This window comes from Impatiens glandulifera, chromosome 2, assembly GCF_907164915.1.
Source record: "Impatiens glandulifera chromosome 2, dImpGla2.1, whole genome shotgun sequence".
Classification (NCBI taxonomy): Eukaryota; Viridiplantae; Streptophyta; class Magnoliopsida; order Ericales; family Balsaminaceae; genus Impatiens; species Impatiens glandulifera.
This window is the reverse complement of record NC_061863.1, coordinates 54912998-54928783: the sequence shown is the minus strand read 5'-3', so window position 1 is coordinate 54928783 and position 15786 is coordinate 54912998. Positions and strand designations below refer to the sequence as shown.

Sequence of the window (15786 nt, the reverse complement as noted above, 5' to 3'; positions counted from 1 at the left end):
TTTAACATTCTCCTGATAATTGAAATTGCATAAGTATTAATTAGTCTTGAGAAAAAAAAAGGTTAGGGTTAAATCATATAAGGATTAATAGTTCATAGGAAAAAAATAGTGTTCAATACCACTCTTTAATTTTCCATAAAAAAAATTGAAAGAGGTGTACCGATTTAGGGTGGTCTGTGATGCAAAGGATTGGTAGGGCAGGTGAGAAAAATAGGCGTTTATTACGGGAATAAAACCTGAAATTCCAGCAAGATCACAACCGTGAAGAGAAATGTTGACCGGATGGATATATTTTGACCCCCCAAAAAAATAAAAAAATAAAAATAAAGATTAATATAGCTGGAAAACAGCACAAGGACAAATAGGTAATTATGGGATTAGATTCCATTTTTCCCAAAGTAAAAAAAAAGTTTTAAACTAATGGGATAAAATAATAAAAGACTGACACAAGCCCAATACCCAAAAAGGTAAATGCTAGCATACACTCTTGTCCACAATAAGAACCATGTTCCCTCACTTTTCTGAGTATGATCTTATAGATCTATGTATAATTATAGGTGAGGTGTATGAGATATGATGGAGGTGAGGTGCAGCATATAATTTTGTTTCATAAAATAAATTAGTTGGCACTGAGTGTGTAACAGCAAAGAGAGACCTGTTCTAATAGTTGGCTGTCAGTAAAAAAAATTAAATAAAATAAAAAATTAATTAAATAAATAAATAAATAATTAAAAAATTAAAAAATAAAAAAGGAAAAAGAGGAGAGAGATTGGGGTTGGCTTTTCCTTCAAGAGAGGAAGAACCTAACACTCTTATCATGCCCATAAACAAATAAATGGATCATGTTAATTATAAGTGCACTTATATGTCTTTTTCATTTTTTTTTACTATTTTAAAATTATTTGTAACTAATCTTGTTTGTTTGATATAAGATTATCCAACAATTATAATTAAAAGGTGAGTTATATAAGTTTTTCTAAATGATTTGTTTGAAATAGATTATAGGTTAAGACTATTTTAAGAATCTTATACAGTCAAAAAATATATATTCTTTGGAAATAAAATATTTCTGGTGTCTATTTAACCTTTCATAAGTGGGGATATGTGTTACAATCCTACAATATATTGGTCCTAAAATGCAAATGCTTATATTAACATATAAATATATACTTAAATAATTAAAGATATTGAACATTTTAGTAAAATTAAAGTTATACAAATAAAAACATTCAATTGTAATGAATTTTGGGAGTTTGATATTTTAATTTGTATTAAACATAAATTAGATACATTTATTTGCTTAGGCCTTATTCGAGTTGTGTTATTTAAATACTCAAATCCCTCTAATATTATTTTACTCTTTTTACATCTATTAAATTACTCAATTCATTAACTAAAATGTTAAAATATCATTTATTTTAAATTATTATTTTATATTTTATATATATTAATATCATTTAAGTATTTTTACTAAAAAAAATTTTTTTATCATCAATTATTATATTTCTCTTTCTCAAGTTATTCAAATAATTCAATCACAAAAATATTATAGTTTAAAATGACCTTTTAAAATATATACTATGAAACTATTTAATTATTTTTTAAATATTTTATAAGTGTCTTTTCTACAAAATTTAATAATTATTTGTATAAAAGTAAGACTAATTATAGGATCTATAGGATACTATTTTTGTATATATATATATATATATATATATATATATATATATATATATATATATATATATATATACTATTTCAATTTAAAACATGTAACTTGCTTGCATGATAGTGTGTTATTTGGTGTTTATATTGGTTTGTTTGAAATATGTCTTATTTAATAATTTAATGAGTTATTATAATAATTTAATGAGTTAATAATTAAAAAAATAAAATATGTTATATGTGAGTTTTTGATAAAAAAATATAATAAACTTACAAAACTCAAGATCTTAGAGATTAAGCTTAACTAGATCCTCATTAACTGTGAAATCATTACATAAATGATAAAACACATCAAGGAGAAGAAGTAAGGGAGATAATAAAATATTACCTATTTGATATAAAAAAAAATGTATTAATCTAAATTGAGTTAAATAATTAAGTTGGAACATATTTACCAAATTATAGTGAAAGAATGCTTTCATTATAATCCAATTATTTTGAAAATTTTAAAACAAAAATTCTGGAGAAAATTTTGTTTGAAGATAACTAAATTCAGATTTGTAAGGTAGGAATAAAAACAAAATTATAAATTTATTTCGAAATATATATATTGCATGCATATCATTAAATATCAATTTTAATGAGATAATTTTATGAAATAAATTTTAATTATATATTAATAATTTGGATAATATTTTTTTCATTCAAACCCTTATAAATATAATTTTTTTTTTTTACTTCTGAATTATTGGTCTCCAGACTCTTCACGTCTGAACAAATCATTTTAAGAGAATAAATATGAAAAATTCAAAACGATTTAAAATAAAATAAAAATCATGACAATGATAATTATGGTAGATATTTAGATTGAAACTCAACAAATAAATCCTTAATTTTATTTATGATAATAAAATGAGGTAAGAACTTTTGGTTGATTTTGACCACCTTTTATTTTATCTAAATGTTTAAATTCTTATTCTTATGTGTAATAAATTGATTTGATAAATTTTTTATTTTTATTTTTTTAAATGACTATTTATATTAAAATAAATAAAAATTGCTTAAGCAGAATTGATTCGATAATTATCCTATAAAATTTGTTAATTCATTAAATTATGAATATCTTAGTTTAATAATTTCTTTATAATCTTTGCACATAGTGACTAATTTGTGGGACATTATGAAATTTTAAAAGAATTTTGTATTCTAATATAATATTATTGACTATTTAAGTGATAAGATATATAAATTATCATTGCACAATCAAGAAACATATAAACAATTTTAAACATAAAAGGAGTTTTATATAAAATTATGAGAACTATTAAAACACAACATATATATAAGAAATCAACATATTCACAATTTATATTAGTGAAAACATAAAAATAAAACTATAAACAGTCCATAAATAAGTATCAATTCAAATCATTTTTACTGTAAAGAGTATATATATATTTTATATATTTATTCTATATATTATAAAAAAAACTTAAATATAAATTATTGTTATTCAATTTATTCATCATTTACATTTTTAAATATTTAACTCATCCAATTATCTAAAATTCAAATCCTTAATTGATTCTCTACTCTATTTTTGTAGTGGGTAATCCTCAGTGATTATGATTATTTGGAGTATGTCTAGTGTTGAATTGTTTGTTTAAAATATAACAAATAAAGTAAAGATATTTTGAAATTTAATTAATTGAATTAGTTTGGTTGATTATTTAAAAAATTCTTAATAAAATTTTAAATTACCCAACATCAAAAGAGCTAAAGCAATAGTTGGATGCTAACTAACTAGTTTGATATAATGGCTAAGAATGACCATTCAAATAATTGTAGTTTTTTTTTGTTTTTATGTAGAAATCTAAAACGATACCTCTCGGACATTTTATAATCTTTCACTTTTATTTAAAGCGTCGTAATTGAGAATATTAAGTGATTAAATAATTCAAATAATTAATTTTTATTGTAATTATAGCGTGTTTCTTATTGTCGTGGGTAGTTGAAATATTATTTCTATGAGGTTCAAATATTGAAATACATGGTTTAAGATTGAAATTTGTATTAGTTATTATAATGGTAGTTGTTTCTGTTTTAAGGTAAATTTTCACATTTTTAGTTAAAGAGTTATTTTTGACTAAATAATCTTTTATTAACTTCAACTTGAATATTTTCTTATCAAATAGTATATGAGTGTTTAATCTATTTTATGAATAGCTTGATATGATTAAAATTGTAAAAAAAAAATGATAAGCATATCATACATTTTAATGTTTGATCCTTAATATCTAAAAATAAATAAATAATAGTTTCATGATCTAGGTCTAAATAATAATTCACTTGTAATAACAATAGACCTTTTTTTTATATGTTGAATATTGTGCCTGCTTGATCAATATTTTAATTTATTTAAGTTAAATATAATATAAAAATTGATATTAATTTTCTAACAAGGCCAAAGACTTTTTATTTTATTTTATAATGAATGAATGAATTAATAAATGTGAGAAAGTAAATATTAATAATTGAATAATTAATTAGGTTTTTGCAGGAGGCAGTAGCAGTTGGCAGTGGTTAGTCTGTCTTTTAAAAATCTATTTTGGGAGGTACCATGTCATCTGCTTAAGCTCCGGCAGGTAGGCAAGCAAAACCCAAACCTCTCTCTCTTTCTCTCTCTCTCTCTCTCTCTCTAGCCCTTCTAGCACTGGGCTCCTTCCCCCACCCTACTACCCTCTCTGCCTCCTGTTCTCTTCTGCCCTCTGCTCTGATCTTTTAAAGATTTTAGAATTGGATGCTTCTTTTCTGTTAAATTTCAGTCCTTGACCCGATTCTGAATCCTCCCCCCCCCTATCAATGAATTGTGATGAATCGATGATCATCATCATATTGCTTGCTTAATAAGAGATAAAAAGAAAAAGAAAAGAAAAGAGAATCTGCTTTTTAGTACTTGGATGCCCTGAAACAACTGAAAGTTGAAGAAGAAAGAAAGAAAGAAAGATGAAGATGATGGAGGAGGGGGGATGAAGAGATATAGCTGGCGTATGTGCCTGCTTACATTGGATTTTACAACTTTTACTTTTATTTTATTTTGAATAATATAAAATTATAGGATGCTGCTATGAGAAGTCTCCTTTTGCTTTTACTACTCTCTTCTTCTTCTTCTTCTTGCACCCCCATAAAAGCTGCACGTAGGGTTCATTTTGTTCCTTATTGTTGTTGAGTCCAGCAAGTTTTATTCATTGGTCAAACTTTAGCTTTCCCTTTGGGATTTTACACTGACCAATTTTGTGGGGTTTTTCTTTTTTTTTACTCTGCCCTAACTAGAGTTGGGTCTATCTACTAGATTTTAAAAAGAAAGAAGAAAAAAAAAAGTAAGAAATGGGGAATGGGGATTACGATAGAGGAACCGGTGATACCCATCTGAATTGCCCATCTTCAGGTTCCATGTTTAAATCATCTTCAAATTCTGCCGATCCTTTCTTTGCTTCTGGTTGGGACCCACTTCTTCAAATGGGTCATAACCCGATACCCAATTTCGGACCTGACTACGGCGGTGGCGGCGGCGGCGGCGGCGGAGGAATCGGACTGGGAAATCAGGCTATCCCTTCTCATTTCTCGGATATGGCTGGATCCTTTGGTATTCATGGTTGTGGTCAGATGGGTCCATCTGATCATCAGATTACTTCAACGAATAGTGCACACTCTCATGGAGAGAAGCAACCTTCATCGGAAGGAGCAGCAGCCATGGTGGATTCGCCTAGAGGAAAGAGAAAACGGAAAGCTGTGGAACCCAATTCACCTTTCAATTCCATTAAGGTAAAGAATAAGAAAAAGGAAACATTGATTTCAATGATTGATTTTTCACTTAATCTTGAATTCTGTTTGTTTATAGAATGATGAGGAGAGGAAGATCAAAGACGTGTCTATTGAGAATTCAGATAATAGCCCTAATGAAGTAGAAGATAAGAGAAACAAAAGTGATGCGAATTTGCGTGGTAAACAGCAAATGGCTAAAGCTCAAGAAATTCCCAATAATGGTGAATCTCCTAAGGATTCATACATTCATGTGAGGGCAAGAAGAGGGCAGGCAACTAATAGTCACAGTCTTGCAGAAAGGGTATGTCTTTTTGTCTTAATCATCAGTTCATCACACCTCAGTTCATCTTCTTTTAGTCTATAAACATGGAACTTGTCTTTTGTTTAGGTAAGAAGAGAAAGAATTAGTGAAAGAATGAAGTTGCTTCAAGAACTTGTTCCAGGTTGCAATAAGGTAGATAGATCTTGAGAAAAAAAGGTTGAAATTCTTAAAAATTGAAATGATGGATTGATCTACAAGTTCTGTTTTGCTTTCTCTCAACTCAGATCACTGGAAAAGCTGTAATGCTAGATGAAATCATCAACTACGTTCAATCGCTTCAGCAACAAGTCGAGGTATTGATCCTTTGTGACTATCACAAACTCATCTCGATCATATGAATTGAGATTTAATTTGAAAACTAACATTTGTCAATTTTTTGATCATGATCTGATTCAACTATTTTAGATCACTGTAATTCTTGGTAAACAGAACAAATGTAGATTTTTCCGGATCGTGATCAAATGACAAATTTCACTACTAAAACAGTTGTCAATGAATGTGAATCTTGTTTCTTGATCATTTTTGCTTGTCATTTCTAGTTTCTGTCGATGAAACTTGCAACCGTCAATCCAGAACTGAATGTTGATATCGAAAGGATTATTTCGAAAGAGGTATAATAAATCCATCCTATATTTATACCTCTTTACATACTCTAACATGATATATGTACCACTGTTAACAAATAATTCCCATTCATTTTAGATTTTGCAATCGCGGGTTGGGAACATTCCAGTTCCTGGATTTGGTCCGTCGATGAACCACAACAACCCACATCATTCTTATTCACCCGGAATTCAACCAGGAAACTTGGCTGGAGGTGGCCCAAGTTTAATCCCATATCATCATCAACCTATGCCTCAGGTAAAATTCTTAGTAGTAATCAATTATTTCAAATAAAATATAGTGAAGTTTATACGAAATGAACTGTTTGAACTATGTAGAACATATGGGACAATGATCTCCACAATCTTCTCCAAATGGGATTTGATTCAAATCAAGCAATCAACAACAACTTGGGACCAAATGGTGTGTTTTTCATTTCCTGAAATGATCTGTTTTCCTGTTTGTAGATTTTTTTAAAGTCAATTAATTTCATTTCATCAATGAATGCAGGTTGCCCAAAGACGGATCTATAACATTTTTCACTCAATTAATTAAAAGGTGTTCAATTCATCATATATGTCTATGTTGATTTGCACATATAAGGTACTGCAACAATTAAAGGAAAGGAAATATTTGTTGAAGAGAAGTTGTATAGGATTATCATGATGAACTTCCTAACTTTTTGTTTGATTTATTTCTTCGAGTTTTAACAGAAGATGAAGATAGATTCTTGAACTTTGTACAACCAGTTTTTCAGACGGTGAAAAACTGAGAATGAATTCGTTTGTTTGAGTTTGGCATGGCCTTGTAGATGATTTGGGGGACTACTATTTTCGAGGATGTGTTTTCTTTACGGTTGTAAAAGAATACATGATTTTTAAGTCTTTGATTGTGGAGTTCTTTCAAAAGAATAAGCTATACTTCTTGTTCATCCAACCATATATACCCGAACTTATCCAACCGTCGTGTCGTTGTCGTTTTCTTATTGTCGTTGAAGGATCCTATGTTTGAAAAATGAGTGTACTTATGGTAAATTAAATTATGATGATATTTGTAGGACTAATAATAATAATAATTGAGCTGGACATATGGTTCTAATAGGGATCTATTTGGTGAAAATAAGATTGGTAAATTTGGATTTGGGAAATGTTAAAAAAAGTTGTAAGTTTTTGTAAGTACAATTTTTTTCATATAGAAGGAATATGTTACACAACTCAAGAGTTATGAATGTTACCTTCTTAAATTCAGAAGAAAAAAATAAGGTTATACATGGTGCCAATTTGGGTCTTCCATCATGGTTTATGTGAAACAAATATTAATATGTATTTAAGTAAGTTCTGTATGTTTTTTTTATCCAAATTTAGACTTGTACCCATAAAGTGTTAATAGATAAGCCCAATTGATATGAAATGTTAGAAACCACATGAGGATGGAGAAATTAGTGACCATCCTTCAAACAAACAATGTGGAGACAACTGAATAAGAATTGATATTGAATTATCATTCAATTTATATATTTAGAAAAGTTATAAAAATGTAATTTAATGTCAATTTCAGTTCTCTTATTTATTTCAAAGGAAAATTCATCAAGCCTATTCTCATAGTTGGACGATTTGAATATGATGGAAAGTTTGTTACGAGACTGGCTTGGGATCTTGTTCGGGATAAGGGTACATTGTTCAATGGTTTCATTTTGTATGGTCTTCCAAGATTATTCCTAGACATCAATTAATTTTGTGGTTAACCTTTTAGGAAATATTTATACTCGTGATAGACTTCAACGATTTATGAACCTTCTGGATACAAAGTGCCTTTTATGTGAAAGTAGGGAGGAGAATTTGATTCATTTGCTTGGGTGTTGCCGGTTTTCATTGGATTGGTGGTAAAGTTTTGCTAAGTCAATGGCTCTCCATTTTCTTAAGAAGTGGATGTACATTAAGTAAGTTGCTATTATGAAAGCAAATGGTGATCAATTCCATTCGAATGTGCTTAAATGTTGCTTGGTTTATGTTGTTTATCATGTTTAGACGGAACTAAATTTAAGAGTGTTTTCTAGGGTGCGAAGTGATGTTAATAGAGTTTGGAGGAACATTAGTTTTGATTGCAACTCTCTTATTCGTATTCGAAGACGAATTTTCAAGAATGAACAAAATTGATGTTTATGTCTAAATTGATTATAATGAAGTCATGCAACTTATCAATTTTAAGGCGAGTTAAAACTATTTGTTGTTTTAAGTGTTTGATTGTTGTATTCATTTTCTTTTATTCCGTGTTTGAATTATTCTTTTGTTGTTTGATTCCGATATTAAGATAAATGTTTGTTTTGTCTTAATACTAAACTCAGGTAAGTTTTTTCTGTTTTTTAAATAAAATTATGTTAGGTAAGAAATTATGAATTAATCTAATAAAAATAGGATCACGTGACATCTCAATATTCAAAATATTTTTTATTTTGTTGAGGTAAATTATCCTTTGGGTTTTGGGTCCCTTCTTTTTAAGTGGTTGATGAAAATAATGTATCATTAAAGAAAAAAAAAAAATCCTTTCTTCCTAAGAAGAAAATATGCTTAATATAACCATTTGACTATTTGAGTCATACTACTTGAAAAACAAGGTTAATTATTATATATTCTTAATTTTAATGTTTATATTATGAGGTCGGAGCCTGTCTAAGTTAAACCTTAGCCCATATGGGTAAAAAGTCAAATCTAAGGTGCAACCCAATTATAATAGAAATTATTAACAAAATTTAAAATAGTATTATCTAAAAGACTTCACTAATTTACATTTTACAAATAAAAATAATAATTTATATATAAAAAACTGTGAGTTTTTTCAGGTAACAATATTTTAAATGATATTAATATATAGTTTTAAAAAAAAAGAAATAAAAGTGTATTTGAATTATTTGGTTGATGAACAATTATGATAGAATTGAAAACTAAGCCTAACTCATAGCTCAGGTCTAAATATTATTAATTTTCAAAAACCACTACAAGATACAAAATTAAATAAAAATAATCTCAATGATTGAAATGATATTATTGCGGAATTTAAGGGGAGATGAATAAGGGGGAGTTACAGAGAATTAAAGAAGGTCACAAATTGTTGCTGTTATGGCCGTAATTGCCGCATCTCCCATAGCTAGGCCTTGTTTGATTCATTTATAATTATTTATTTTTTTCTAAAAATAATCTGTATATAAGGACTTAAACCATGACTGATTATAATTATATCAAATTTAGTCAATGACTTGGGTCCAATTGTTTGACTAGGGTTTAGAAATGCCAAGAACTTACCATTCTAGCTCATTTAGTTCATCTTGGTTCAAAGAATTTTCCAAGGTTAAGTTTCCGTTTATAATGTTTTAGTTACTTACAATTCATAAACTTATAACCCACTAGGGTAACTCAATTAATCGAGTTTATCGTATTTATGAAATGTTTTTAGTCGTGTTAGAATTAAAAGTGATATGTTTACTGTTTTATGTTTACTATTTATTTAGTTTTGTGAGGTAATTAACATTATTCCATCATTCTAATCCTCTTTTGTTCATCCTTTATTCAGACCATATTTACAGTCTTATTAAAATTTTGGCCTTCTTACATTGTTTTATTATTATTATTTATTTAGATTTGCTGAATAACTTCTTAGGCTAAATGGTTCAAAAGAAAACTATATATTTGACACAAAATTAGTAACAAGCTTAGGATATATTCTTAATTAAATCCAACCAGAAGCATAAAGACAATAAATGTACTAATTTGAACATAAAATTTATGTGATAAATTTAAATAGAACAACTCCAATAATAACAATTAATATATAATAGATGGGTGGTTGTGCTTTCTATACAATATATCTCTATTTTGATTTTTCTAATACTTATTAATCGAATTGAATCTAGACTGTCGTGCACCCACTTGTTTGGTAATCCTTAATGTTTGAATTTTTGTTTCAAACATATGAAAAATTATATTTACCCTCAAACACTCTAACTAATTTAAAGTGTTTTAAATGAAAATTGTCAAATAATTTTTATCTTTTTAAATATCTAATAATTTTTAAATAAGAATCGAATTCGTAACTTTTTGATATCGTATCTCCAACCAAATGTTAAACTTTAGTACTTTGAAATTAAGATATTTTAAGAATGAAAATCACATTTATGGAGAGAAACAAAGGGCACATCAGATTTATCTTTTTGTTGGTCAAAGGAGGGCACTTCCCATTGAAATGAATCACATGACAACTTGACTCAGATCTCTCTCTCTATCTATCTTTCTCATGGACCCGACAACTCCATTAATTTGTTCACGTTTTTGGCCTTTCAATTTTCAAATTCGCATCTTTTTTTACCTTTATCCGAATATTATATTATTATTATTTAGTATAGTGTTGAAGGGCAAAGCTGTCATGAAAATACAAATTCAAATCAAAATATTCTATGTGCTTAATGTAATTGCATAATAATAATAAGTTAATAAGATTTTGTTAAGAAAAAGAAGAAATCTATGCACCATAATCCCATTTGATAGCTTGAAACAACAATTTCACTAGATCTAATCTGAATTATTGCTCTATCAAAAGCAATAAGTGTCCAATCTAAGCTAAAAAAATATGATATGGTGGGAACAAATCCTCCTTACAAAAGAATAAACCAAAAGACCAAAGAATTCTCATCAAAAAGACAAAGATGATACATTCAATTCAACAATAATGTCCAAATACTCCCGATCCCTAAATGTAGTAGTGGTCCGACATCTCACAGCAACCGCCATTGCCTGCATGCGCCATCAACCGACCCGACCATACCATACCATACAATAGTCGTCAATTAATCCCCAAAATTCTTTATATCACCTGAAAATACTAAACCCTGTACATTTTTCCTCGTAAAAACCCTTGTTTTTTATTCGACCTGCTCCCCAATCAAGTCGAGCCCAACCAAAAGAAATGACATCCCCTGAAACAGCAAGAAATAGAAATGAATTCCCTGAGCCGAAAGCAAACTCCTAGCCGAAGCCGTCAACAGAAGAAACGCTAAAGCCAATTCCTTGGTGTAAATCCTATTATGTTTCTTCTTTCTCGCTTTCTCCTCCAACTGTAACTTGATTTCCTCTTTCATTTCAACCAAATCCGGTTCTGAGCTCCCCCTTGGATGCTGTTTATGTTCTTTCTCAACCAAAGAGACCAAATCTCCCTCGGAAGAACGACCAGATTTCTTAGTGACCACCCATTCGTAAGCGCTACCGAGCTGGAATAGACCGGAGATCATGGCGTTGAATTTTGTAACTGACATTGTGTTCTCGAAGAGAAGATAAGGGACTATGAAGGGGAATGATTTTGGGGCCGGGAGAATGTTGAGGAAAGACATCATGGCTGGGACGTAACATACAACCCAAGCAGGTAACTCAGCTTCGGGTATGAACATTGTCATAGGGAGGATTATGCAAAAGAGTGTGAACGAGTAGAAGGGTAAAATCAGCTTTCTTAGGAGGAAGAATAGAAATATCAAATTCGCCTTTTTCCATAGACTTATCTGCATAATCAATCAATACACAATTTCAAATAAGCAAACTGCAATCAATCAACAAAGAAACAAATCAAAACAAGAATATACCTTGGATCTGATAATTTCGGGGAAACAAAGTCTAAACAATTGCATAGGACCAGAATGCCATCGGTGTTGTTGCTTCCTATAAGCTTCATATGATTCGGGCAATTCACATTGGCACTATTCATAATCAAAAACAGATGATTGATGATTTCAGTAGCAGACAAAGAGGAGAATCCAAGAAAATAAAGAAACAAAAAGGCCATTTTTTACCTCAACATCATTGAGGAAGATGAATTTCCAGCCATGGAGATGAGCACGTACAGCAATGTCCATATCTTCAACTGTAGTCCTCTCTAGCCAACCACCAGATTCCTCCAAAGCCTTGATCCTCCATACACCAGCGGTACCGTTAAATCCAAAGAAATTTAGGAAAACCCCATTAACTTGCTGCTCAACCTCGAAATGAAAGGCTAAATTAACATTTTGTAATCTGGTTAACAAATTCTCATCTTTGTTCACAAATGACCATCGAGCTTGAACCAATCCCAACTCCTCCTTATCCTGCAATTTTGATCAAAACTCTCAAAACCCATCTCAAATTCATGACCCATTAGATAGATAGATGTTTTTACCTTAAAATGAGGAATAGTTCGTTTAAGAAAATCCGGCGAGGGTTGGAAATCTGCGTCGAAAATGGCCACGAATTCATAGTCCTTGACGTAGTCGCAACTCATGGCGGATTTGAGATTTCCTGCTTTGTAACCTTCTCTTAGAACTCTGTGTCTGTAAACAATGTTGATTCCTTCTTGCTGCCATTTCCGAACTTCTTCATTGATCAGCAATTGGGCTGTTGGGTCATCGGAATCATCGAGGATTTGAATTAGCAGTTTCGATTTCGGCCAGTCTAGGTTGCATACAGCGCCGATTGATTGCTGGTAAACCTAACAAATGAAGAAAATGCCCAATTAATTATCGACGAATCAAAACATAAACTTTTTTTTGATGAAAATCGTTTACCTCTTTCTCATTGCACATTGGGATCTGAACGAGAACCATGGGCAAGAAACTGGGTTCGTTGGATTCAAGATCGGCTAGGGTTTGTTTAGCAATGGGTTTGATTTTATTGATGCGAATCCATAAACAACCCAAACAGAGTACCAATCTATCAATGCTCTGTATAAGGAACAGAACGATGCATACGTTTGTAAGGAACTGAAGAAATGGAGCAAGATATTCAACCCGTATCATTACCCACGTAGAATAGATCGAAACAAAAACGCCCTTAACGTTAAGCGGCGTTGTTGCTAACGCAGATAGATACTGTAATTGTAGATTATCCGTCCCTAAATGCCAACCTTTGTAATAAGCAGCAATTTCAAATCCGAGTAAGATCAACGAAATGAACAAGGAAACCTTAATGCAGGAATAGAATCTCGATTTCACGGCTAAATTCTCCGTCGCTCGAGCTCCGGAGGCTGTTTCTCCGTCTAAATCCGCGTCTTCGTCTGTCCGACCGGCGGAAACACGGCGACGTACGGCGGCGGCGACGCCAAACATTGCTGAAGCTAACGAGGTGAGACATCCGGCTGCGCGGTGGGCCTTGAGGAGTAAAACCCAGGTTAGCTGTTTAGCGTTCTTGTTTTTAGTCTTCTCTCGACGGTTGTTTTCCGGAGAACCTTCGCCGGAGTTGTTAAAGAAATCTTCTTCCGATGGAGCTTCTAATTCGACCATTGACCAGTTATTTGGGTTGTCCATCTTCACTACCACCGGCGTACCTTTATGGGTATCTTTACCCCACCATTCAAAAGACGGTGACATTGTTCAGAATCTGATTTGGGGGACACACTTACAATTTGTTTGAGATTTTAGTCCCTGACCCCCCACCCACAGGAGCTAGAAATCAAGAAGTAGAGAGAGAAAGAGCTCTGCAAAAGTGAAAGATCTATTTTTCTTTCAATCTACAGTGACAATGGTAGAGATTTGATTAGGCTGAAGAACAAGAACAAGTAGAAAGAAGAAGCTCTCCCATTGATATACAGCTTGCAGAAGCTCTCACAATCTGTGATTCCAGTACAAATAGGTATAGAGAGAGAAGGGAATATGATAACAGCTCAACACGATGTCTTGATCTTGATTCCAAAGGACAATGGAGATTTAGATGGAGATGGAGGAGAGATATTGATAAAGAAAAAGAAAAGATAAAGAAATTTGCAGGAACTTTCAATAAACACCATTTCGACCCATCTCTCAAAAATCATTTCTTTTTTATTATTATTACATTTTCTCTCTCAAGAAAGAATTGAATAATAACAATCCCCCATTAACAAAATTCAAAATCTTTAGAAACAGACAGAAGAAACAGAGGGCAGGTAATTCTAGGAAAACGACTCTCAAGAGACCCAAAAAGTGAAAGTAAAAATGGATCTCTTTCCCTTTTTTTTACAGAAGATAAAAATAAATAAATGGTATCTAATCAAATCAATTCAACAATAATAGGTTTCAAACCGTGAATGGGTAAATCATAATCTTCTCCTTCTTCTTCTTGGGCTATTATCAAAATCTACTAAAATCAAAAAAGGTCAAATCTTTCTTTCTTCGTAGAAAAAACAAAGATGGCGGAAGGAAGACGGTAAGAAAAGATGAAATAGGTCAGCCTCAGATTCGGGAGAAGAGAAGACCGGATTAAAACAGACACATAAAAAAAAGATAGAGGAGAGAGAAAACCCTAAAAAAAAAGTGTTAAATTTTAGGTACTTGTGATTGGTTTTCTCTCCCTTTCTTTTCTAAATAATTATCTTAATGTTTTTCTAATTAATCTCTAATACCATTGTTATGTTTTAGTCTAACCATTTTACTCAAATCCATTTTTTATTTTTTTTTAAATGAATTTATTATCCCAAAAAAGTTATTATTAGGATTACATGTTCTTGTCTAGTACAAATTAAAATATTAAATGATAGATGTTGATTAAAGATAAACTTCTATGTTTATAATTTTGATTACTTTCTTTGACTAAATTATTGACTATTTTAAATTTTGTTTGCTTTTACTTTTGTTTTTATTTTGTATGATATTCTATTTAACTTTATTGTTTTACTTTAAAAAAAAAAATTAATGATCATTATATATCAGATAAGATAAGAAGAGAATTAATAATATATTAAATAAAAAGTATTTTAGTATTTTAATAAATAAAAAGAGTGATTTAATAAACTTGTAGAGATATTGAATTTTAGATAAATTATAAAAAGAAATACAATATCATACAAGCTCTTAATTTTGTTTTCTTTATTTAATCTCAAACTCTTCTAATAGTTTTTAAAAAAATGATGGGTAATGATTTTAAAGAGACGATAATTATTCCTAATAAAAAGATTTAAAGGGTATTGATATATAAATAAAATAAAAAAAATCATAATTTAAAATAGAGGATATTTTAATATTTTAGTTCATGAAAGGGGTGATATGATTATTAAAAAGTAATTGATTAGAAATTGTTTTTTATTGATTTTTTTTTTAAATCCAAAAAAGAACCAACCCTCATATGTGAAAGTGAAAATTGACTTTCTTTTTATTACATAATTTTACCACATTGTTAAAAGGTAAAGTATCATATTTTTTTTAAAAAAAAACATCATCTACATTTATTTATTTTATCATAATTAATCAATTTTAGAAAAAAATATATATTTCATCTATATTTTCTCATTTAATAAAATTTCATTCAAATGATAATTATAATAAAATATAATTTAAGTAAGGTGTGAATTGTTGTTTGACCGTAGATAATAAATAAACATCTTAACTTGAT

General features: G+C 30.0%; 2 protein-coding genes across 5 annotated transcripts; one reads left to right on the top strand and one right to left on the bottom strand.

Moving 5' to 3' along the window:
* The first annotated feature begins 4309 nt into the window (after positions 1-4309).
* On the top strand, positions 4310-7354 carry LOC124927217 (transcription factor bHLH74-like). Of its 4 annotated transcripts, none has more exons than XR_007098395.1 (9): positions 4310-5490; positions 5567-5791; positions 5879-5944; positions 6037-6105; positions 6352-6423; positions 6515-6673; positions 6754-6838; positions 6923-7018; positions 7129-7354. XR_007098395.1 is itself a non-coding variant. In XM_047467589.1 (8 exons), the coding sequence occupies exons 1-8, from the start codon at positions 5053-5055 to the stop codon at positions 6946-6948; spliced, it is 1140 nt and encodes a 379-aa protein (XP_047323545.1). In that variant the 5' UTR covers positions 4310-5052; the 3' UTR covers positions 6949-7354. The 4 variants fall into 4 exon arrangements, 2 of the variants coding, with proteins under 2 accessions (XP_047323545.1, XP_047323546.1); XR_007098396.1 differs by having other exon boundaries at positions 4312-5490; positions 6926-7018; XM_047467589.1 differs by having other exon boundaries at positions 6923-7354.
* A 3657-nt stretch (positions 7355-11011) lies between these two features.
* Positions 11012-14215, bottom strand: LOC124925421 (probable xyloglucan glycosyltransferase 12). Its single transcript, XM_047465417.1, has 5 exons — positions 12993-14215; positions 12608-12916; positions 12246-12536; positions 12039-12152; positions 11012-11957 (listed from the first exon to the last, which is right to left on the bottom strand). Exons 1-5 carry the CDS (start codon positions 13791-13793, stop codon positions 11328-11330), a joined length of 2145 nt encoding a protein of 714 aa, XP_047321373.1. The 5' UTR covers positions 13794-14215; the 3' UTR covers positions 11012-11327.
* Between the last annotated feature and the right edge of the window lie 1571 nt (positions 14216-15786).